Genomic DNA, 24,495 nt, shown 5'->3' on the forward strand with positions numbered 1-24,495 from the left:
CTTTTTAGTTTTCACTAAAAATTATGCAGTAAAGGCATGATTAAACTTAAGAATACTAGCTTTCAATCTTTCTATATTTCTTTTTTAAGTACTTTCACATTCTAGATAAATGTAATTTACTGCTTAGATTCACCTTTTTTTCTGCTTTCTTCTGGTTAGTAGAGTAGTATGTCTTTTGTGTGACAAACTTGAAGTGTTCTGGAAATGCATCTATTTCACCTGAGAACTGGCTACACAGATGTATGGTCTGAAACAGTGGTTTTCTCTTTTCAGAAATGCCCATCAACTCTTGTGTACGTTTTTCTTTTGACTCGAGTGAGTTTTTTAAGTGCTTAAAGCGTGATTGTGATAGGAGCTAATGGCTTTCATTTCTAGTTAGAGAGATGAAGGGGTTTTGAAGAGCGAAGTACTAGGACTGTTCAAAGCCAATCTCCAAACTTGAGAGTACCCCCCAAAAAAATACTGCTCAGTCTCCTCTGATATGGAAATTCCTTATGTATGCTAAAGATAATTTAGGGTAAGTAGAGCTATAGGATCTACATTTCTGTATGTCCTATTCTTTTGTATTTCAATCATCATTCTATTCTTAGTATGCAAGCTTTTAAAGTATTCCAGTTTTCTTTAGATATGCTGTGATAATGCCCTTTTTTAATGTCTTTTTATTAGAAACTAAATTGAGACAACATAAAAAGCATAACAATGCAGAATAATTTAAATGTGGCCTGTAAACAGAACATTAATGAAGTGGCTTATATCAGTCTTTGCTCTGGGAACTTATCTGAATTTTGTTTTCTTTTTTTAAAAAAACTATTTATTGTAAAACAAATTTGAAACCATTTATGCTTGCTTAAAATGCTTCTTTTAATACTGTTGTTTTTTTTACCATTTCCATATTTCTGCAGTATAGGTGTAATTTAAATGCAATCTTTTAAAATAAATTTAGCTTCTCTATGATAGTAATGTTGCTAAGAATGGCATTTCTATGATAGTTATATGTAACTTTTTTGAGAAAAAGGCTGGTGTTACAAGCATTCTACTCATACTTTGTATTTTTGAGTGCAGCATAGCAATATAAAATGAAAATGTTAAGGTTTCATCATGAAACAAGTTATCTTGCGTGGTTCTGAATGGAGTCATGTTGGTTTGAAATCCACTGTTGCTCACTGATGTGCTAGTCACCTATTAAGATAAAAACAGAAGAGCTGAAAGTTCTGAATGCAGGAAGATATTAAAGGTTATAAAAATCAAGGTCTTTATAGCATATAGTATAATCATTCAAGCAATATATTTATCTTACTGAAGTAATAAATGACAAAATTATCAACGCTCTCATAACTCTTGACAAAACCTTTGTGGAATACTGTAGTTATTTTTATACATTAGTATCAACAGTACAGTGTATTTTGACTTTAGACAGAGCAGTCAGTGTGCTCCAGATGTATTCATCCTCATTTAGAGATTGTATAGAGAGAGGCTACCATTTTTAGTAGCAGAAAAGCTTTGATGTGCTGATGAGCTGTAGAGAAAATACACTGGGGTTTTAAGTCATCTTTAGTAAGTTATCTTTGGAAGTATTTACCTTTCTTTCTGTTTCTTTAGTGCAGGACTGACAAACTCTTAAGACAGGCAAAACAGTTGTTTTTCCAGTTCATCTAGGCATCATTTCCTCTGCCGTGGTTTTCATGAAAAGATGTTGTGTGCTGCAGTGGAGTACCAGTACAAAATCCCTCCCTCTTTCAGCATCAAGTCACATTTTAAGTTTGTTTATCTGAAAATCTTAGCAGAAAATGTCACTTTCATGAATTGGGTGAAGCTTTATTCCAACAGTTGAAAAACTGTATTGTAATTGGAACAATCTGGTAGGCATCATGATTCACATTTTATTCCTACTTATGCATAGTGGCTACCTTTTCATGGGTGGTTTGATCCTCCTCTTTTCCACATACTGTTCATATTCCCTACTTCTAACTTTTGTTGGTTCTGTAATCGTGAATCGGGTTGATCCAACTGAAAGTGAAGCTCAGAGGTTGGGGTAGAGGGAAGAAATCTGCAGAGTCACCAGAATCACCAGATTCTGCTGACTCAGGTTATAGTCAAGTTGGTTTAAAACAATAGTGATACTGCAAAATGATACATGGAAAGATGGTGACATTTATGTGTCACTTTCAGTCTGTTTAGTTGATATTGATGAGGTCTTTGCCTTTGCTGATCTTATCTGTGAAATGTTAGAAGGGCTAAATTTTAACTATTCTTTTTAGTTCAAGTTTCATTTAAGTGTTTTAGTGTTTCTCTTTTCCACTCGTTTCTTATTACTTAGACATGAAAATAAAAGAACAAGTTAAGCTAAGAGGGGAAAGTGAAAATTGCTATAATTATAGAAAAATTCATTTAAATCCTACAGGCGGATAGAATTAGATATGATATTAAGGACCATTTTAATGGTAATTCTAGTTGTTCCCTTAACAGTGGAAATGATGCCTCATCTACATCAGTGCAAGATCCACTTGGAATCCTAGAAGGCATTGTTTCTGCAGTGCATGCAAGTGTTGAGAAAGGGTAAGAATTTCTTGTATAGATTGTTTGGTTAAGACTTTGAAAGAGACTTCTCACCACCACCCCACCCCCCCCAAAAAAAAAGTGTGATACTGAATGTGGATAATTTTACTTCATGTTTAGATAGAATGGATTTGCACTTCATTTTCTAAGACTTTCATTCTGGAATGGACTGTTATTTGTCAGGTTCAAAATCTAAGCCCTGACAGAAGCCTTTACTTCATCATTCAGAAGAAAGCAAGTCACTGGATAAAATTTAGCTAACTGTATTATGGTGATTTGAGAAAATATTTTTTCTTCTGACTACTGCAGATTGTATATCTTCCAGGAATACTTCACTGTTCTTCTGTTAGTTTAGTAGATAAATTAAAAATAGTAATGACTCACTTTCAGATATCTGAATTTAGATGTCTAAATGTGTCCATATTGATACAGTGCAGAAAAATTCACATGAAGTATGATGCTTCACTGTATTTTTTTCTCTTCTTTTGGTGACATCCTTATTTCAGGTCTGTATGTCTGTCTGACATTTTCCATTGCATTTCTAGTAAATGAAGAAAAACAAAAATCTGTTTTCTTTCCAGATGTATAAACTAAGAAGCCATTTATAATTTATAATAACAATAAACCCCTGTATTCTTTGGTACTCACACAAAACCAGTAACACTGTGTGAAGGCTTTTCCACTGATGTTAAATTACTTAAATACTACATACTGAAGCAGACTAAATTGATGTCAAAATCTCCAGTAAACCTCAGAATATCACAAATAAGGCAGAACAGGAGATTCAGTATGATTTTTTCTGAGATGCACTTCCTGGAGTCTGTTATTTGTATACTTCATCAATGCTGAAACAAGCTGGAGTAAAAGTAATTGTGATTACAAGATACTGTTTACATTCATTGAATGCTCCTTATTTATCACCTTGAACCTCAGCTATTCTATTTACATAATATAAATCTTTCCCTCAGGAAAACAGATATTTATATCAAGTGTGAGCTCTACAAAATTTGTGAAATATTCCAGCAGGTCCTCTTAGTTTTGAAACTTCTAATTTACAGTTTGAATGCCACCTGTTCAACAGAGGCATATCTAATTTTGCTGAAGTTCTGTGCTAACAGCGTCATTCACACAATATAAAGCATAAGTAAAATTTAAATCCTTATAATGTGAAAACCTAAGATGTCAGTGTTTATTATTTCACAGCTTCAAAACAGGTTAAATTGGTGTTTTCTGTCTGATACTACTTTCCCATCTGTCTTGTTAAGACAAATAAAAGAACGTTGGTTATAAATCACACTCCAACTGGAACCACTTTCTTAACGTTTTCTTTTAAGAGAAAAAAAAAACCACAACTACTTTGGTTTAAGGTATTACCATAAGATAGCAGAATAGCATTTACAGATTTGTTGCATGCTAGTTTTAAACCTTTAAGGGACATCAGAGATTATTCTGTCTGCAACTGCCTGCTGGTTTGTAAATTCGTGATAATCTGTAATGCAGTTCAAATGTTTTCAGTATAATACACTTCTTGAATCAAATTATTTAATTAAGGGTTTTCTGAATTACTCAAGTCAGAAAACCCCCAAAACTTAGCTTTGTTTAGCATCTCTCTTTTTTTTTTTTTTCTTTCTAGGGATTGTGGACATTCTACAATCATTATCATACTAGAACATAGAATAATCAAACTGGCTAGAGATGGTACAGAAAAAAATCTAGAGTTACAATAAGGAGAAACTAATGTTTTTATGAGGGGTGTAAAGAAAGGAATTACAAGAAAATAAAGCATAAAGGGCAATGTGCATATGCATCACTTAAAAATATGTTATACTTAAATACAAGCATTCAAGCTATTTTTCCATAGGCAGATTGTGTGGAAGTACAGGCATGAGTCAGGACCAGATACCATAAAAGGGCTTTGATTTTCAGGTGCTGAAATTCAGCACCATTGGGATGCAAACGGCAGTCAAGGCAGTATGTGGGAGAATGTATGACTGTATAGATGGATTTCTATAGTGTTATTTGGTTATTTGAAGTTTAAAAAATGTTCTTTCACTATTTAGCTTTAGACATCTGCCATTACCAGTGACACCTATTTGTTATGTGTAGAATGTACTTGTTAACAGCTTAAAAAATACTTACAGTACTTTCATTAGCATTACCAAAGACTGTTTAACACAGTATTATTTAATTACAGGGAGAAAGTAGTTTCTTCAGACGACCTTCTGGAGTGGTTGAGACCTTTCTGTGGTGATGACTCTGTAGCAGTGAAGCCTCGCATCAGAGTATTGCAAATTCTTGAACAAGCTTTTCATCTCAGTGATGAGGATAACAAGCTGCTTGTGTACTTCAGAACGCAAGCTGTTCTCAGAGCTTGCTGGCCTGAAAAAAAGGTACTGGTATTGATGTCTAAAAATGATGGCATAAGATGTTTTTTATGCAAAGATTAAATGATTGTTTGCAATATATGGTTGTTATAGGAACTAATCCTACCATGCTTTGGAATCAGGTTTCATTATAATTCTTTGAAAGACAAAGTTATGTAAAGGTAGCATACTCCTCAGCTTTTATTTGGGATCATGACTACATAATACTGAACCTGATTAAACACCTGGTGACTTTTTGCCATGTCAGGCATTGCCTTTGAAGTTTTTATGTATTCTTTTCTGATGATTTTTTTTTTTCTGCAAATTTTATCTTCCCTATTTATCTTCTATTTGGTGTGACATTACAAGCAAAATTGGAATGAGCATTACTGGCCACTGTTTCTTTTTTTTTTTTTTTTAATCTGGGGTCTTTTAAGTATTATTCCATGAATTTGTACTTGGAATGTTAAGTACATTCTCAAATGGAAAGATTTGATTGCTAGGGAGTGCTTTCCACTGTAGTTAGTCTGCTATTGCCCCTTAAGAGGTAGCACCTAACAACCGAAAGACAGTAGTTGCTTATAAATGGTTCATACTTTTAACTGCCTAAGTGTTTTTCAATCAGGAAAAAAATAAGGTAGTATCATTGGCAAAAGGAATTACTCTTAGCTATTTATTTGTTTCTAAGAAAGACACAGTTCCAGTTTTCAAGTCTAAACCGGATTAACTTTCCCACTGAATTAAAGGACAAAAAGCCCAAATTACATTTCTAAAAAATAGAGACTGTGATCTAAGACTAATGAGGATTATCTAGGGAATATTCACAAGTAAAAATGCTAGACTTTGTCAAGGAGAATATTAAAAAGTCCATATACAAAAAAAGTTCTTGATGGTCATTCCTTAATATTTTAACTGTTTTATTTCATGACTTGTCGTGGTGAAATGCTTAATACCAACACACATATTTTAAAAGGTTCTGCATTTCTAAGTACAATGAAGATATACTGAACATTTAACAGGAAGAAGCATTCTTGGTTTTGAAGCTTGTGCTATTTTGAAATTGTATGAATATCATTTGATGCATGTAGAATTGTTCAGAAGCAGAGTTACTTGTCATCCATTTTCTAAATGCTTCCCCCTCTGCCAAGACCTTATGGAACTAAAATAGAATATTTATAATAGTTCCTTAGAAAAAGTATGCAGAAAACATTTCATATTCATATTTAAAGAAAAAAGCAGTATCTCAGGTTTGACTCACTATGCTAAGATCATCCAGGGGGATAATCCTAATAAAAATCTTAAAAGAAAAGGAAAATACTTATCTATTTCTTTCTTTAGAAATTACTTTTTCTCTCGCTTTCACAGTAGTACTAGCACTTAACTCCTCAACTGTTCTTCAGTTGTCTTTGATTGCATTCATCTTCAGTTCAATCCTTTGTCAATATTTGTGTTGCCTGTGACCCACTTTCCAATCCAAAAGCATTTCTTGTCTGAAAGATTCAGCTAGAGTGTGTTTTTAAGAAAAAAAAATGTTTCAGGTAGATTATAGTTTTCAGACATGTCTGTAGAAGACAGAAAAAGAACCTATATTTGACAGAAACTTTTTGAGACTTAGTACACTTTTTTGAGAAATGTGTAAGATGAGATCACTTTTATTTTCTCCAAGAAACTGGTAAATCAAAATGTATATAACTTTGCAATGTGAAGCTCACATCCATTTACCTTTGTCTCGTGATATTCCTGGAATTAATTCCATATGTTGCATATGCTGCTAACTCATTTGTAGCCGACTGCCCACCAGGACTTGCAAGGCCCTTTCAGCAGAGCTGGTCCCCATCCTGGCTGTCCCCACCTATGTTGTCCCAGGTGCAGCATAGCAGTTAAATCTCAAGCAATTCTTTTTGGTCCAGTCTTCCAGTGTGTTTAGTTTTTACCCATATAGACAGTTATCAATTTCAGTTTCCTGAACTGGTGGATTTTTATAATACTCCTAGTTTCAAGCAGCAAAATATACCTGTTTTCTGTAAGGAACAAAGTTTGTACTGAATATAAGTAGCAGTCCATCTGTTCATAACACAGAGCTGCTGATCACTTCAGTGCTCTACTCTTTTGCTGATGAATTATCTTAATTCCAGATTATTTTAGCCTTACTCACTTGACATTTTGTCTATGTTTTTAGGAGATTCTTCTTTGCATTTTCCGTTCCTTGGTGCAAAAAGGGACAGCAGATATTGTAAAGGATGAATTGATTTCTATTGAGTAAAGATAAGTTTAATGATATTGCAGTGTTCAATTACCAGAAAATACGTGAAAATCACTTTCAGTGTGTCTACTAATCCTCTTAGTCAGATTTTGCATACATCAAGGAGGGGCTTAATATTTAATTATGCTCTAGGGGCTCTAAGTAGTAGTCCCACAAATCAATGTGCTGCTGGGAAACAGGCCAGCTCTTACAAAATTAAAAATGTACTTTATGGAAGGAGCTACCTGTTACACAGTCAGAAACCCAGCAATTTCCAGTTCTCTAACAATTAGTTAACAAAATTAAAAAAACAGGGATCCTCATTTTTCAAAGACTTGAGAGTCTTTAATTCACATGCCAGCAGTGTCTCATACTACTGGAGGGAGGAGGCATGCCTTGTTTTAATCCCCTTGATGAATTTTATCTGAGCTCTTCAGGTTCTGTAATTTTCTAGTTAACTGGTGCGTGAGAAATATGGGTCAAAATACTGACTTTTATATATAGGGAAAAAAAAAGTTGGGAGGGAGGAGAAAAAGATAGTTTAGAATGTATCAAACTTTGGCTCTGTCCATCTAAGATGAGAAATTGATTTGTTTTCATATAATATAAAAAAAAATACAGTCTGTGGTGACTCACAACACTGACTAACATATATAAAGTATCAACTAATGGCTTATGTGTGTGTACAGATTGATTCAGTTCAATGGCAAGGTGTAAGTTATGGTAATCAGAGTTGAGGTTTTGCCCCAAGAAGATTCCGTGACACTAACAAAGCTTCTGTATTTAAGCTGAGAGTTAGTTTCAGTTAATAATTATGAATCTTCTAATAGAACACATCTTGTTGTAAATGGATTATTTAGTTATTATTTAGTTATTATGCAAATACAAAACGTAATTACTATTTGCATGCCACTTAAATGCAAATAGCTTTGTCATTTAGGGAAGGTAATTTCATTTATCCTTCCCGCTCGTATTGTTATGAGGGTTTTTTTTTTTTTTTTTGTGATTTTGTGGCATACAGATCTGCTGAGGGCTATGCATTTTTGAAAATTGGAAGATTGTTAACTTTATGTACCTTTGTTATTTTATCTGTTGGGTTTTTTCCCCCTAAAGTTTAGCTTTGAGAAATTGCCAGATTAATTTCTTTTTGGGTTGTGTACATTCCACCCATATGTTCACTTCCTTCATGTACGCAATTTATGATTTGAGCACTAGCTGAACAACAGAGCTCAGAGGGTCATGACCAACAGCACAATGTCCAGTTGGAGACCTGTAGCTAGTGGTATTCCCCCAGGATCAGTACCAGATTCAGTCTTGTTCAACATCTTTCATCAGTGACCTGTATACAGGGATAGAGTGTACCCTTAGCAAGTTTGCTGGTGATAAAAAACTGCCAGGGGTGGCTAATACACTGGAAGGCTGTGCTGCCATCCAGTGTGGCCTGTACAGACTAGAGAGCTGGGAAACCTAATGAAGTTCACCAAGGCAAAATGGAGAGTCCTGTACCTGAGGAAGAATAACTGCATACATCAGTACAGATTGGGGATTGACCTGCTGCAAAGCAGCTCCATGGAGAAGGACCTTAGAGTCTTGGTGGACAATGTTATCCATGGGATGTCAGTGTGCCACTGTGGCCAAGAAGGCCAATGGTATCCTGGGGTGCCTTGAAAAAAGTGTATCCAGTAGGTTGAGGGAGGTTTTCCTCCACCTCTACTCTGCCCTAGTGAGACCACATCTGGAGTATTGTGTACACCCCTGGGCTCCCCAGATCTTATTAATATTTACAGATATCTGAAGGGTGAGTATCAATAAGAAGCAACCAGTCTCTTTTTTAAGCCATGTCTTGTGAGAGGACAAGGGGCAGTGGACACAAACTGTAGCACAAGAAGCTTGATATCAACATGAGGAAAAACTTTAGTGTGAGACAAACAGAGCACTGGAGCAGGCTGCCCAGAGAGGTTGTGGAGTCTAGAGACTGTCAAAACCCACCTCAACACATTCCTGTCTAGCCTGCCCTAGGTGATCCTGTTTTGGCAGGGGAGTTGAACTCCCTCTTTTCCTTTCCAATCTCTACCAGTCTATGATTCTATATGCAAGTTTAAGCTCTCAGCAACCTTAGTTATGTCTACAGTAACATAATGTCTTTATGAGAACTTGGTTATGGCTGTCAAGCCTCCATTACTCTTTTGTTCCTCTTCTTCAGTAAATGAAACGTATCTGTTTGCATCATGTTTCTTCATAGGATTTCATTAGGAAAGGTCTGAATAGAAGTGAGTGAGTGCCCAGTGATTTTGAACTTTTCCCCATTGCCTCTGCTTGTCTCAGAGTTTTAAACATCAGGATTTGGAAATACAGTTGATGGAGCTGCATCCATTTAATCCTTAGCCATTTTTAATTTGTGAAAAATGCTTAATTAGAAGAAAGATTTATGGTCCTATCAACTTTGAGTAAATTTGTTATGATGTTGTTTATAATTCTAGAGACATTGTTTCTCTACTGGTAATGCATAAAAATTAAGTTTAAGAAATTTAATTTAAGTTTTAATTAATATTCTAAAACACTAATTTCCGTTCCTTGAAGAAGCAATTTATCCATATGAGAATATGTGAAATGTATTTTTTCTGGGAAATAAAATGGTAGTGTGCATGATTAATTAAATACTTTAAGATGCAAATGAAATCTTTTCCATTAACTGCACAAGCAAAATGGATAAGACAAAGTGAAGAGAAAAGCAGTATAGCTTGAGTGAACATGACAGTTTTGAATGGGAGCCCTGGGTACTACGATATTCTGGGGCTACCAGCAGTTGCTTCAGAGGAAAAGTGTGTTCTGGAGTGGTTTGATGGTGGATAATTCACTTTCTGTAGTAGGTCTTTTGTCATGAAGATGTAAGCTGTAAATAGTTTAAACGTTTCATGTTCTGCTTTTTTCTCAGTTTCAGAAAAATTAAGAGGTTATTAGTGATGTATTCAGAGTTCTATTGTTACGTTGCAAAGAAATTGGTAGATAAAAAGTGATTCAAACTTGTGTGTCTCATGCTAAATTCTTGGCATTGGTAACTATACAGATTGAGTGCAAAGTATACTGAAACTTTGTAGTCCATGCTCATGCATGTAAAATGTTTTATTTAAACATTATTTTGTTAATAGTTTATCTGAGTATGTTGTATTAACAGATCTGATGTTCAGTTGATGCCATGCTTTTTTTCAAATAATCTTATTCCATCAAACCTCTTGTTATGTGACACTTTTTATTTAGAGGTCTGTAAACTGTATGTATCATCTGAGGAGCCTCTGCCAGTTATTTTTAAATAATTCTTCCATAGTAATTTCTGAATAGTTGAGAGAGTGAGGAGTTTATCCATATAGTTGCTGTTCTTATACATGGACTCAGCAATGATGGTTTTAACTACTAGGATTTTCACTAGATCATATCAAGAAGAAAACCACCAGTAGTAGTACTTACGTAATGCCATTTAATATGATGGTTGCATGATACTGCCCTGCCTTCTTCATTTATTTCAATATTGACAGCTTGAAAAATTCTATGGCACCCATCTGCTTAGCAGTTTAAGTGCTTCTGGTCTGGGTCATAAACATGGATAAACAATACAGGAGAGTCTTTTCTTGTTGTTGGGTTTGGGTTTTTCTTGGTTCCTTTTCTGCCCCTCTTTTATCTTTTCAAAAGAAAATTGTAATACTGAAGTACTACTTAAATTGGAGTCAACATAAACAACCTGTTCTAAAAATATGGTATCTTAGTTTATTGTGGGTTGTTGTTTTTTTTTTTTTTAAATGCATCTTTTACGTCGTCAGTTTAGACTATCCATGAGATGACATTTTGGAAAGATCGATTTTTGACACTTACACAAGGAATGAGGGGGAAATGACTGATGCTAATTTAACATGTTAATGTTTAAGGATTAAGATCTCATCATTTCCAGGCTTTCATCTTTAATATCCTTTTCTGTTCTGAATGTAAAGAACCTATATTATGCATAGATTATGAAAGATGAAAGAGCGATTAGTAGCTGGTGCTCACAAGTAGAATTACTTACGTATTTTTAAGTCCCTTATGTTGCACAGATGTTGAGTCTTAGCTATGATTTACATAGATCCATTTTTTCCTATTAACTGACAACTAGTCAATGTAAATTTTAAATTATATTTATGATAATTCTGTCTCTTTCAGTTTTAGCTAGCTAGAAAAATTCATGCATTTGAAAGATCTATATATTTACCCTTAGCTCTTTATCAATATCTATCTACAGCCTTTAGAGGTTTTTCTCTGTGCTGAAATGCATTTGCAGATTAGGACATAGTCTCCTGCAGAATACAAATTAATGAATTTTATTTTCTACATGAGTAATGCATTTTTATGCATTAGGCAACACATCTATGTTTACTGAATCTATATCCATTTCTTAGTCATCAGCATATCAAGCAGATAAGGAATTAAACAATACACAAATCAGTTTAGAGGAAAGAAGTTCTTGGATATGTGTACAAGACAGGCAACTGAACATGTGACAGAGTCTTTGTCTAATTCATCACCAGCAGACTTCTGGTTGATTTAGTTTTGAATTCAAATCCTTATCTTGTTCACTCACTCCAGTCTGAGAGCAGTACTTGACCTGTGAAATTGTGTACATCCCTTCAGTGTCTGTGTACAGCAGGCTTTCAGAAGTGGAAAGTGCAAGAAAGCCTGCTTCGGGTCAGAAGGTACAAGTTGTGAATACCAAGTTTGTAATGCAAAACTTCAGTTTTAATTTCTTGCTGTTTACTCTGAGAGTGTTGATTTGATAGAACGCCATTCCTTCTGATCTCTCAGGCAGCATTTTTCCAAAGTCTGGGTCATAGTAGCCCGTGCTTTTTTTGAGCTTGGGACTTGGAATATGCTCCATTATGAACTCTGGGCTCCTTGTTGGTCTTAAATCCAAGTGGAAAGGAGATGTGAGGTAGGCCTCTGCATCACTGTCTGGGGTTATATTTGCCCTAGTAATGGAATCACATTACTTTGAATGTAGTGGATATTTTTATTTGATTTTTTGTGGTTTTATTTTTTTTAAGTGACTATTCCTAAATAAAGCTTTTGCTTTTTATTAACAGGGAAAATGTCATAAGCATGGCTTCAAAAATGCTTACTTCAAGCAAGGGAATTGAATTTGCAGTGCTGGTCCAGACTACAAAGCAGATCATGTTTTCCCTGCAGTGCTTTTTCATAAAATAGAACTAAATTTCATCATTATACATATTTGAGAACCCAGTGTAACAGTTTTTCAAAACATGTCTTCTGTCTGCTGTAACTTACTACTGTGGAAGTCTCTATTTACCAAGATCCAAAATGGATTTCAAGTGGATTATCCACATGTGAACTCAGGCAGATTTAGAAAGGAAGATGAAAAGGTCTCATTTAAAACTGACAGGTTCCTCTGCCAGGAGGGGAGTATATTTGGAATACATTTCTGAGAAGGTAAAACTCATCTATGCAAAAGGAAATACAGGCTTCTTAAACAACATATATCCATGTACAATTATTATTACTGCTTTTTTTAATGGAATTCAGTGCACCGGAAATCTTTTAAACTTGCCAGTTTTACAATTCAGTTGTGCATATGTACTCTTCAAATTGCACTTTTATTTTCCAGTGGTGGTGCAAGTAAACTGACGCTTTTATAATCTGAATGACAGCTTTCCATGGGTTTTCTCAAAAGTTCTTATCAGCTTTTCAAAAAAAGGACTCTCCAAAAATAGGAAGTGCAATAGTAAGTCTGAATGCTGAGTAACGAAGCCAGTTATGTCAGTACCTCATAGCAGTCATTTCCCAGTATTACTTTTCCTATGAAATATTTTTAATTTAATTCTAAAACATTGTGAATGCTTAAAATATATAAAACCTAGTGCTGTAGAAATGTGTTCTTTGTGCTAGGACACAGACTGAAAGGTACTGTAGCAGATTGCTCAAACTTCAAGATTTCTATAAATACGGAGGAAAGAACTTTAAGGAGGTATTGAGTTTGAGATGAAGTCTGTAAAATACATCTTTGGGATGCAATTTTCTTTTGACCTTATTGACTCCTATTCAGCTGCTTTGTGAAGAGTACAGATTTCACATGGAAAATGATAAGCTTACTTGAGTCCCTATGTTCCTTTGATTCCATTTGGAAACTGCACATAACAAAATCTTAGGTGCCCAGTGTGTTTTCATAATGCAAATTTGAATTTTTTAAAAGACATATAAAAATGTCAGTGCTGATTCAGCAAGGTCCAAGCCAGCCTAATATTTTGTGTCGAGCAGTGGCCAAAACAGAAGACATGAAAGGAAGAATAGGAAAAAGAAAAATTCATGTAAAATTTACTCTAATATTGTCTTTAGCTCTGGCTTTAATTAGGAATAGGAATTGGTGGTAGACAGCAAGAGTTACCATGGCAAGGTTTAGTAGATGTAGTCTTGGTAAAATTACCTTTGAGTGATAGGTGGGACTAATTTACCAGAAAAATATTTAACTTGCTTATTTGTTTACATTTTAAACCTGTTTAAGTCAAAAAAATTGGTACATTGGGAAGCAATATTGCACTTTTACTGCAGAATTATGGCATAAAATTGAGTCTAAAGATACGCAGATTATCGATAATAGCCTCCTCCAGTACTGAAATCTGTTAAACTTTGAAGAATGAGACTGTAAGTGTAGTGAGGAAAAAGAGTGAGGAGAAAAAGCAATTGTTCCCCACTTTCCTACCTTGTCAGAATTTCTGACTTTCAGTGTATCTTTTTCAAAACACTTTATCCCCCACTAGTTTTTAACCTTTTCTGTGTGTCTATGTCTCAGGTCTCCTAAACTGCCTTTAACCAAATATCACAAATCATTCATGCCCAAGCTCTGCTCTCGGGTTACTCCTGATTTCCTGTATTTCATAGGTGCTCTTGCCTTTATGCTGGTTAGACAGGAAGGCTAAATATCATGTTGGTTTGTTCTTCCAAGACTGTTACTATTCTCCCCAGCCTGAAATTGTTGTGTCTTCGAGAACTTTCCTCTCAATCACAATTTTTAAAAGATTTTCTTTTTTCAACACCCTGGTTCAGCAGTTGTGGGATGCTGGTACTGCATGGGGGAGTACCATGCTTGTGATTTTGCATCTAAAAATGTTTCTCTAGGATGTGAAGGTCTTGAGTAAGTGTTTCAACACGTGATTGTGGTTTTGCTTTGTTTCATAAGCTTATATTGTGTGTATCTTGTGCTTGAAGTAAGTTCCAGTAATTTATGTTTGAGGAGATGCCAACAGAATAGGAAACAATGGACTAAAGGCTGACCTACAAAATGGGAGGATCTTCAGTGACCAACTCTGTCTGGCCTGTTCATGTAGAAAGGGCAATATTTTCTTTGCTGATTTACCTAATTAGATTGTAAACCCTTTAAGGCAAGACCGTTGTATTTTTGTGCGGTGAACAGCATAATAAGATGGCAATTACAGAAATCCTGTCAAATTGTTACCAGTCCTTTCAGTCATTGTTCTAATGAGTGGAAGAAAGTTTTAGCATCAACATTCCATGTCTCAAATCTGAATAAAATCTTTCAATCCCCACGCCTATTATTTTAAAATGCAGCATAGATTAATTCCTTGCCACTAGAGCTTGGGTTGGGGAGGAAGATAAACGAAAATGTAGTGCATCTTACACGGGAGTCCTGACAAATTGCAAATGTATCATAGCAGTAGGGGACTATTCAAACACCTGCTTAGTGTTTCTGTTTTCGATGCCATATTAATTCAAATTTATGCTTCAGTGATGAACATGAACATATTTTGGAATATTTATATTTGCAGTTTGGTGGATGTATTAAAATGAATTTTATAATTATGGAAATCAGGAGGTTTTTGGTTGCATCTCTTGGAAACTACAGATATCTCTTCCTTTAATATAGGGAGTTAGTTTTAAGCACAGAAGAAGCTTTTGTCAATAACCAAGCATATATAATGAAGCATATATAATGAAGGAAAATACTTTTCTGATTTCTACATCTCAATTTTTTTGTTACAAACACCCTTATCAATTACTTCCTTAGAACATTAGTAGTGAACAAAATTTGTTGATGACAATCATGATTCTGACATACTCAGGGAGTAGAAATGTAATTTTCAGAACAGGTTTCATTGGGCAGAGGGAGGTGAAAATCTGTCTGCATTCATTTTCCTGCTCACCATTCCTGTTTGTAAATAGTTTGTATTTTAACTCAGGGGAAGGAGAGGTTTGGATTGGCTGAATGTTTTTATTGAAACTTCCATTTTTTAAACACAACTCTCTCTAGATTATCAGCCAGCACCAGATTCTCAAATTATATAGCTTTAGCAATGAAGTAGTTACGGCTTGTATCAGATGTCTCTGTCCTTTACGATCAGGAGAACGTTGTATAGTTTATATCTGTGCTTCAGGGACACAAATTAGATATAGCATCATTCCACTGTTGCTCTAAATACTGATTTTAAACTAACTTAGATTTTAAGAGTGAAATAGTGAATTATAAAATACCAAACTAAACAATGGATCCTGTAGACTGCCAAAGATGTTCTTTAAAGTCATGTGTTGATGCCCATGGTTTTATTTAACTTTGTCATCCTTCAAGTGCATCATCTTATAGTTTGTATAAATACTAGGTTTCTGAAAGCTACAGAACAAACTTTTGAGGGAACTTTCCATGTTTAGACTCCTCCGTGTGTGTCACATGATGAGTATCTTATCCTTTAAAGCAGTAATGACTCTATGGAACAAGATGATGAGTCAAAGCTTTGTACATTGAAAGTGGATAAATCATATTGAGTGCTTTTAACATTTTGGGCAAGAGAACTATATAAAACTTTGAAAGATTTATCAGGTAGAATAGTTTGTGCTTGTAAGGAGGGATTGTAAGTGTATGTAGTTTTTATTTCGACATTGGATGTAAAGATGCCTTCCGAGTTTGTTCAGAACGACTGAAGTCAGATGAAAGGTATGTTTATGTGTGCAAATGTACAGTTGGAGTGATTGTAAGTATCTCAACCTACTGCCAGATTCCTCTTTATATTTGTGTTTGAGCAGTAAAATCACCCATGTCATATATTTCACATTTTGTGTATAAAACAATTTTTAAAAAGCTTGTCTTATGTAACTTCCTACTATCAAAATTATGTTAGAATTGAGCTATTTTGGCCAATTGTTGGATAAATAACTGGAGTCCACCAATAAATTTTTAATCAAGTGGTTTAGTTTTTCTAAGATTTGCAAGTTAAAGCAGTCCATGCCTGCCTGTGTAAGAGAAGGGGCTATCCTAACTGCTGCTACCTCGTAACAGGAGAAGGTGTAAACGCAAAGTGCTCAGGAAGAGAACATGCAATTAAGAGGAATTTACACTGGTTCATACAGCTAGTGAGATCTAATGCAATTTAAAGAAACACTCGGTGCTGTTTGTGTAGCCTGTATTTTGCTTTATTATTGTTATAAATTTTTTTTTAAAGGAACATTAGCATATGCACGTTTGCACATTCCTGATTTTAAACATATGTGGACCCTCAGTGTATTTTAACAGTTCAACATAAGGTTTGGGTTTACTTGAGTTATCAAAGGAAATACAAATCATCACAACTATAATTTCTACAATTAAATGGCTTTCACAATTGTGGTAAATGTGCAACATTTTATTTTCAAGAAAGACATAAAGGCAGCTGTATTCTACTGTCAATGAAAAGGCTTGAAACTGGGGAAAATAATGACAGAGTTGAGAAAATCTCTTAAAAGTTCTAGCATTCCTTTTTTTTTTTTTTTCCCTTTTTCTTCAGATTTATTTGGGATCATCTGATGTTCAGCTGTACTCCTTACAACTTGGCTTCAGGCCTCATTCTGTTTAGTGACAGATTCTTTACAAGCACTCGTGCTATCAGGTCTCTGAGCAGTTCATGGCAGGTTACCTTTGCATAGCCTTTAAGTAGTTTAGAGGGATGTTTTTGTTTAAAACCATTGCCATGAATAGCAAGGAGCTATCACTTTATTCCCATGCTTTGATTGTAACTTCTATTTTTGGAGAATTATAAGGAAAGGATTAAAGACAGGGTAAGGTATCTTGTCATTCAAACTATAAAGCAGTATAGCAACTCTGTAAGGCAAGTGTCTTGATTTACTTCATAGCAAGTAATATCTCTACTGACATTTATCTTAAAATGGACTGTTCCATTTTATAAGAATAAGAACGCCTTGAAAAGTTTTAAGTGCTTTATTGTGGCCTTTGATTTTGGCGTATAGTCTTCTGCTTGTTAGGATTTTTCTAGTGCTGCTAGTGGGCAAATAATGCATAGATTTCAGTCATGTTGATTTGTAAAGGTACAGTTGTAGACTGTGCAATCTTACTGAAACCAGTGGGACTACTTATCAATGTCTGTTGTGAAGCGTGGACACAGTCTTTGCAGAATTGGTGTGTATTTGATGATTTCAGTTCAGGAATACCTGTGAAAAATATTCCTGATTCAGTTGACAGTGTGACTATTATCACATAGAGAGGTGTTCTCAGTGTTAAAGCATGGGTTTTGTAGCTGAATTTCAGCTTTCCTTTAAATAAATAAATAAATAAATAAATAAATAAATAAATTTAAAAGTCATTTTAACAACCAGGTTGTCACAGGAATGAAATAACACCTAAAACATGCTTTCAACTCAGCTGTATGTGCAGTATAGGAATGACCGATAGATGTAGCAGAAGCATAAGATGCATTGAGGAAAGGAAGAAAGCTAGGGCTTAAATGATGGAGGGGTGGAGCATTCCAGGTAGACTAAGACTAGTCATTTTTTTTTTTTAAATCATACTTACCATCTGCCCTTAAGTACACAGTTATTTCCAATTTGTTGGTCTTTCATTAACCTTCCACTTCCTCTGTCCTTAGCACTACAATTTTAGATCACCACATGCACTACTAAAAGTATGCATACTTATACACTATTGCTACTTTCAAATCTCACCTGTCTCACAGTAAATGGAAGTGACATACATTGCAAATGCCACATATAAAGTGAATTTTCAATAGTTTTCTTAAAAACTATAAATAATGGACACTGTAGAAAGTTCAGTTTATTTTTATTCTTAGTGGGAAATGTAGGTGACTTGAAAGAAGGCCATTATAGAAAGAAATATTACAGCAATACACACCATGTTTGAGTATAGAAAGCTAATTCTTCTGATTTACTTGGATTGTATTAATATGTGTTTTGTTACGAGCAATTGTGTTGCAAGGATCTAGCTGTCCAAACCACAACATTATAATGTTAGATTAAGTAACCTCATAAAATAAAGATGCAGTCTTAGGCAGAATTATTGGAATTCAGTTCATGTTGAATACGATGTCTGGTCTGCTGTTACCTTCTTTCTGGTACTAATGGCTTGATTTCTGTGACAGTTTTTCTTGTCTATTAATAGAAAATAATACTATCTGTATTGCCATTTCATGCCATTTTTTACAGCTATCATTAGGGAGATCTGAACATTGAGTCTGTGTTTTGAAGCAATATGCTGTTTGTACAAATACCCTAAAATATACTCAGTGGGCCATCCAGAGTGCTACTTACTCAGTTTAAATGTTTAAAGAGCTAATTGTCTGAAAAAGGAATTTGGGGACAGATGAGTCAGTATGAGAGCTTCTCTTGTCTAGATAGTACATAATTTGCTAAATTGTGAAGTATTTTTGATCTGTAGAAGTCAGCAGGTATTATGTCCCTTTTACCCTTTCCTGTTTTTCATGCCTGTCTTTTCAGTTTTATGATTTAAATATTGAAGATTATAATCATTTGTATTAACAGGTAAAGATGGACTTTAGGGATATAAGAAGTGGATCACTGTCTGCTATTTGGTCCACATGCAGTGTCCCTAAATTCTATCTATAGTTGTTCAGCAGTAATGAAAAATATTTTGAATGGACAGATGTCAGAAATGTTCTTCCACGATCTAAAATGTTCAATGTACACTGCTTTCAGATGCATCCTGACAGTTTTTCAACAGTAAATATTTTAAAGTCACAAAACATGTAGGCAGCTCAATAAATGCAGCAGTAATCTTTGTTTTTTAACCTCTTTTGAAAAATTTCCCCTTGATGTATGAGACTCACTTTGAAAGGATGGGAATATGATCTTTTATCTTTTAGAGTAGCTGTAGAACTAAGGAAAACTTTGTCCATGTTTGATGTCTTAGAACTACTTGGGCCAAAACAGAAAAGTTAACAGGTGGAACTGAAGTGTTTGATATCATGGAACTTTATGAACTTTGGAAGAAAAGTTCAGTGTTAGAATGTGTTAGTAATGCAGAGGAAACTACCTTTTTATTGTAGTAAATTATTTTTAAATTCCAAGAACCTGTGTATGTCAGGTAGTGAATAGCTATTCTGTTTGTGAAAGTCCTCCTAGTGTGATGACCAAGCTTCTAAATGGAAGCTGCTTCTGATTTAATACTAAGTTGGTTCTCATTTATAGCAACCTTCCTTCAATAGTCAAACTTTTTACCTTGTACTTTTATATCATGCAAACTGCAAGAAGTAATTATCTGTAAAAGATCTTGACATCACCTGAAGTGCATTCAAGTCCTAATTGAAGCTGCAGGTTTTAAACATTTTTTCCTGAGGTAGAGTTGTCTGGGGGCTGTGTGATGGGATGTGGGGTTTTGCTTTTCTTAGGCTCAAGCATCTGTATAGAGAACTATTACAGTACTTGTCAGCAAATGTTCTTCACTGTGTAAATTAATTTAGAATCATCTTTCAGGAATCTTTCCCATGGGAGGAAAGATTACATACTGTGAATTTGGATAAAATGGTTGCATTTTCATGAGTGATTGAGTGTAATATATCTTGGGGAAGCACAAGACATACCCATTCTGTATAAATGCATCCGTGTGTGTATGTACATCTACAGACTGATAAAAGGAAAACTAGAGATTTTTGGTTGTTTTTCAAACATAGATAAGCTGATTGAACTGATCAATGAATATACTTTGTAGGGCTGTGTTGTTTTAGGAACATACACCTAAGTCATTCCCCATTTTTGTGTTCTCTCCTGCTTTGTTTGCATGCAATTGAAAATAAGGGGTTTGTGAAAAGGGAAATTATTTTCACTGTGGTTTTGCATTTTTTTTAAGTGATGACATCCTTCATAGACAGTTCATTAATTGCTTTCAAATCATCGATTTCTGAAAAAAAAATCCTTTTTTTTTTGTTGTTGCTTGTTTTGTGTTGTTGGTTTTAGGTAGAAATAACAGATATTGAAAATGAAGAAAAACGATATGATCTCTTCATGGCACTTCTAGATACTAGTCACAGTCCCTCTGAGTTTCAGCACTTGGTTTTACTCCTTCAGGCCTGGCCACCGATGAGCATGAACAACAGGTAAGCATTTCTTCAAACATGGAGGTAACAAAGGAGTTGTAAGCGTTCTTGCTTGATAATATCATACAGTTTTCAATCAATAGTTCAAAGATGGCTAAGAGGAGTATGGCCTTTGGAAAGGGTCATAATGGGAAAAATAAATGGTTTATTTAAAGCAGAATTGAATCAATCTCAATTTCTTGTAAAAAACTGTTTTCCCTTTACAAAGTATTTTGCTCTAATATTTGGCAGTATGTTCAAAATCCATAAAAAGGAATAGAAAGTTCTGATGTTTTTTTTTTTTTTTCTATTCAGAGTTACACTTTTCAGAAAAACCTTTGAAACTTTATGTTCAGATGACTGGCAGGCAGTCTGCAGGAGGTCCGTGAGGGTAATGGTACAAGAAAAGGTGTTGCTCTTGTCTAGATCCACAACCTGTTATTTCTGTCTCTAAATAAAGTATTCCAAAGTAAAGAATATCTGCTGTGGCAGATACATCCTAGCCCAAGAATTTAAAATAATTTTTTAAGAACTTCAACATTGCATCTATAAGAATGGGTGTTTATCCAAATGGTTAATTTGTAACATCTTGACTACATTATTTTTTACCAATACTTTGGGTTTTGTCTGTGACTTTTTGAACACATGTAAAGGTAGAAACTTTAGCTGTTCTATAACTGATGAGCACTTATAGTGTATAAGATTTTATATTGGCTTATTTTATGACACAAAAGTCATGGTGACAGAGATGTAATTCTCTTTCTGTCTCCTCTTTTTTTCATTTGGGATATTATATTTTTACTTCTTTTTAACATTTATTTAATTAATAAGTCAGTGAACAATGGTTCAGTTTTCCCCTTCCCTACTAAGAAAGAAAAATGTCCCAATAGAAAAATATATCAAAGTGAGTAATTTTTCACTCCCTATGGTTTTTCTTGGCTTGAATGTCCTTCTGTCTAGCTAATTTCTAGTGCTTTCAAAACACAGAGGTGTTATTTTAATAGTAGCCATCATGATCATATTCATGAATTCTTTCTGTAAATTACCTTTTCCTCTACTTAGTTTTATTCACTCTGGGGTATTTTTGGGGGTGCTTTGCTCTTCTGTTTTGTAAAAAGTCTAAGAGACAAAGTTTGCTTACTTGTGCTAAGGATTTAACCTAAATTGAGATCTAAGTTATGTTGTTGCACATTTTATTCAAAAATGTGTATTCTTTGTCTCCAGAAATAATGTATTTGGTGTAGAGAAATGTTCACAAAGTGAACTTTGTTGTTTATAATTGGTGTGCTGTCAATAAAATTAATTTCAGTGAACTCCAAACATCTGTCTTTAATAGTGCTACTGAAATGAAGTTCTGTCCTCATTCCACCCTCAATGCCACTACCTCAAGTAGGATTGGTTTAAAATCAAGAGTTGGGTACATCTGGGTTTAGTATTCACAGATATGAGACAGGATTCATTTTAAAAACTCCTGTAAAGTGGATAGATTCATTTCTTATTCTTTTTTAAACTACTTCTTACTGTTGTGTGCAGGGAATAGTTTGCATTTCTTTTCAATTACTTCGAAGTTTATTAATATGAACTTTTGCTTTGTGAATCCTTGAATTATTCATGCCAACCAGGAGACAAAGGCTGTGCCTCTGTAGAAGGTCCAGCAACAATCAGAAAAATCTTTGTGGCTTTTTATCTTCTTTATCTAAACCTGTTCTGTCTCCCCATTGTCATTGACAGTCACTATTGTACACCATCTCTGGATCCTCGGGCAGGATGTTGCAAGTGTGTTCTTCTCTAGGGTCTTCTTGCATTGCTTATTCTTCCCTCTTCTGCCTCTGTTGCCTATGTCCATGTTAACAGCATTCAGTTATGCTTGCTAGACTAGGTTTTCTTTCTGTGTCCCTGAGATTGTACTTCTGAAAAACCTGCCTTGATTGCTGAGTTGGACTGAGGAGCAATTTTCTTAGTGAGGTTTTCAGAAATCAGATTTCAGTGCAAGTTGTATTAAATTCTTCAGCAAAGAGGAACATAGGGAGCAGTTAAACCAATTGTTTAGCCAGGTGTACCAAGATTTTTGTTTAATTTTTACTTATTTTTTTCCCTCCGCTTCACAAAAGGGCTGTTGTTGATAACTGGTGGTTTCCTGCCAACATAATGATATGTGCAGGAACTGGGGAATTTAAGCCTGAGTCATCTGTATACTTAGAATTTTAATTTTCCAGCTAACAGTACTTTTAAAATTTTTATTTTTGCACCCTTGTTATGTATGCATGCTTTTCTGTCTAGATGTCTCATACTCAGGTGTCAATGTAAGCATTTTAAAAAGATGTCTTTAAAAAAAATATTGACAGTATCTGAAGTTCTGCAGTCCTTTAGAACTTGCTGCATACATTCAAAAGGCATTTTTAAATTTTCAGTATTGAGAAAGTGTTTTAGAGCTCAAAATGACCAGATTTTAGGGACTCAGTAGTCTTAATTAACTTTTTTTTTTTTAAATTCAATTAAAAAAGTTCCTCTTTTGATTCTGGGGAAAAAATAATGCATTCATAGTAAGTTTGTTTGTTTGTTGTAAATAATTACCTCTTTATTTTCCTAACCATAGTTGAACTAAGGTAAATTTCATTTGGGAAGAAAACTGAATTCTACCTATAGGTATCAGATCTTTAGTAAACAAATATTTTTTATTTAGAGGCCACAGAGATACAGGTATTTGTTTAACAGATCATGTAAGTGTTAGAAATAATTATAAGGAATTGTGCTGAGATTTTTATGTGTAAAATACATATCTGATACTTATATAAACTGGCATATAGCAAGCCTTGATGGCCTTCCATCCTTCTGGCTATTTTTAACTTCTGTTTTGTAGTGGCATTTTCGTTTTCTTTTTCTAAGGGAAGGCCTTACATATTTTTTTCTTAATGCATTGTGGAGGTAGCAGCAGTAAAAACCAAAATTCAGGATGACTCTATGCCTCTGAGCAAGTGATGAATCACATAGCAGGTCCTATCAATTTAACCACTGGCAAAGATGGAGTCACAGGGCTTTTTTTTCTTTTCCTAACCTTCCTGGGAGTTCACAGATTAAGTGCATCATGTTCTGCTTGTTGAATAAGCTGACATCTTTGGGTTCAACCCATCAGGTTTGGAAGGAGAGGAGGAACTCTGCTGTTCCCAGACAGGCTTCTGGCGTCTGTGCTCAGTGACTGTGACTGATAGAAAGGCTCAATTAAGCTGTCAGAAGGAGTAGAGATAATGGCTTCTCTTCATTTTGTATTCAAAGTTACCCACTCTTAGCATCTCTGTCTGGTTTTTACATTAGGATATAATGTCAGCTTCAAATGGAGCTAGTTTTATTTGTTTGCATTTTGTACTTTTGAAAGTGGGAGGTGAACAGGAGAGAGATTCTATATTGGAAATATTAAAAACTTGTATTTGTCCTCTCCACAGCTGTAGACCTATTCTTTGGTATGTGTCAGTCCAACAGATTCTCTTAACAGACTCAGTGTACAGTGATATTAATGTATTTCTTTTAACAATTGCTGCTAAATAATATCTTTGAAAAGCAGCATTTTGACAGCACTTTGCTGCATTTTGCCACGTGTACTGGACGAGTATCTTCATTTACAGTAAATTGCAAGACCAACCTGACAGATTTGATCTTTTTCTTTTTTTTTATTTTCTTCAAGCTAAAATGAAAAGTTATCCATGTCTTAGGGATGCTGATTAATGGCCAAAGAGATTGATGGGATGATTTTAAAACCACCTCTTGTGTGTTCCTAAGTTTATGCACAGATGAACATGGTGGTTGTGTTACTCTGTCTTTAATATAATCATGATCTAAGCTATGGTCGCTCATGATTTTAGTCCATTGTAGATGGGAACTGAAATGCACTAACTTAATTCTCATATGGAAAGTGGCAGTGTGGGTGTGTTGCTGTGTTACACTTCATGCTATCATTTTAAAGCTCCAGTCTGCT

General features: G+C 34.7%; 1 protein-coding gene across 2 annotated transcripts in view; it reads left to right on the top strand.

The window, feature by feature from the left end:
• NBAS (NBAS subunit of NRZ tethering complex) overlaps positions 1-24,495 on the top strand; it is a 143,682-nt gene that overhangs the window by 105,952 nt on the left and 13,235 nt on the right. For both annotated transcript variants that reach the window (XM_054383463.1, XM_054383464.1), the window contains exons 47-49: positions 2,467-2,556; positions 4,751-4,946; positions 20,407-20,546. In XM_054383463.1, the coding sequence (XP_054239438.1) occupies positions 2,467-2,556; positions 4,751-4,946; positions 20,407-20,546 (426 nt within the window). The remainder of the gene's footprint in view (positions 1-2,466; positions 2,557-4,750; positions 4,947-20,406; positions 20,547-24,495) is intronic.

The sequence above is a fragment of the Indicator indicator genome, chromosome 9 (genome assembly GCF_027791375.1).
Source record: "Indicator indicator isolate 239-I01 chromosome 9, UM_Iind_1.1, whole genome shotgun sequence".
Taxonomy (NCBI): Eukaryota; Metazoa; Chordata; class Aves; order Piciformes; family Indicatoridae; genus Indicator; species Indicator indicator.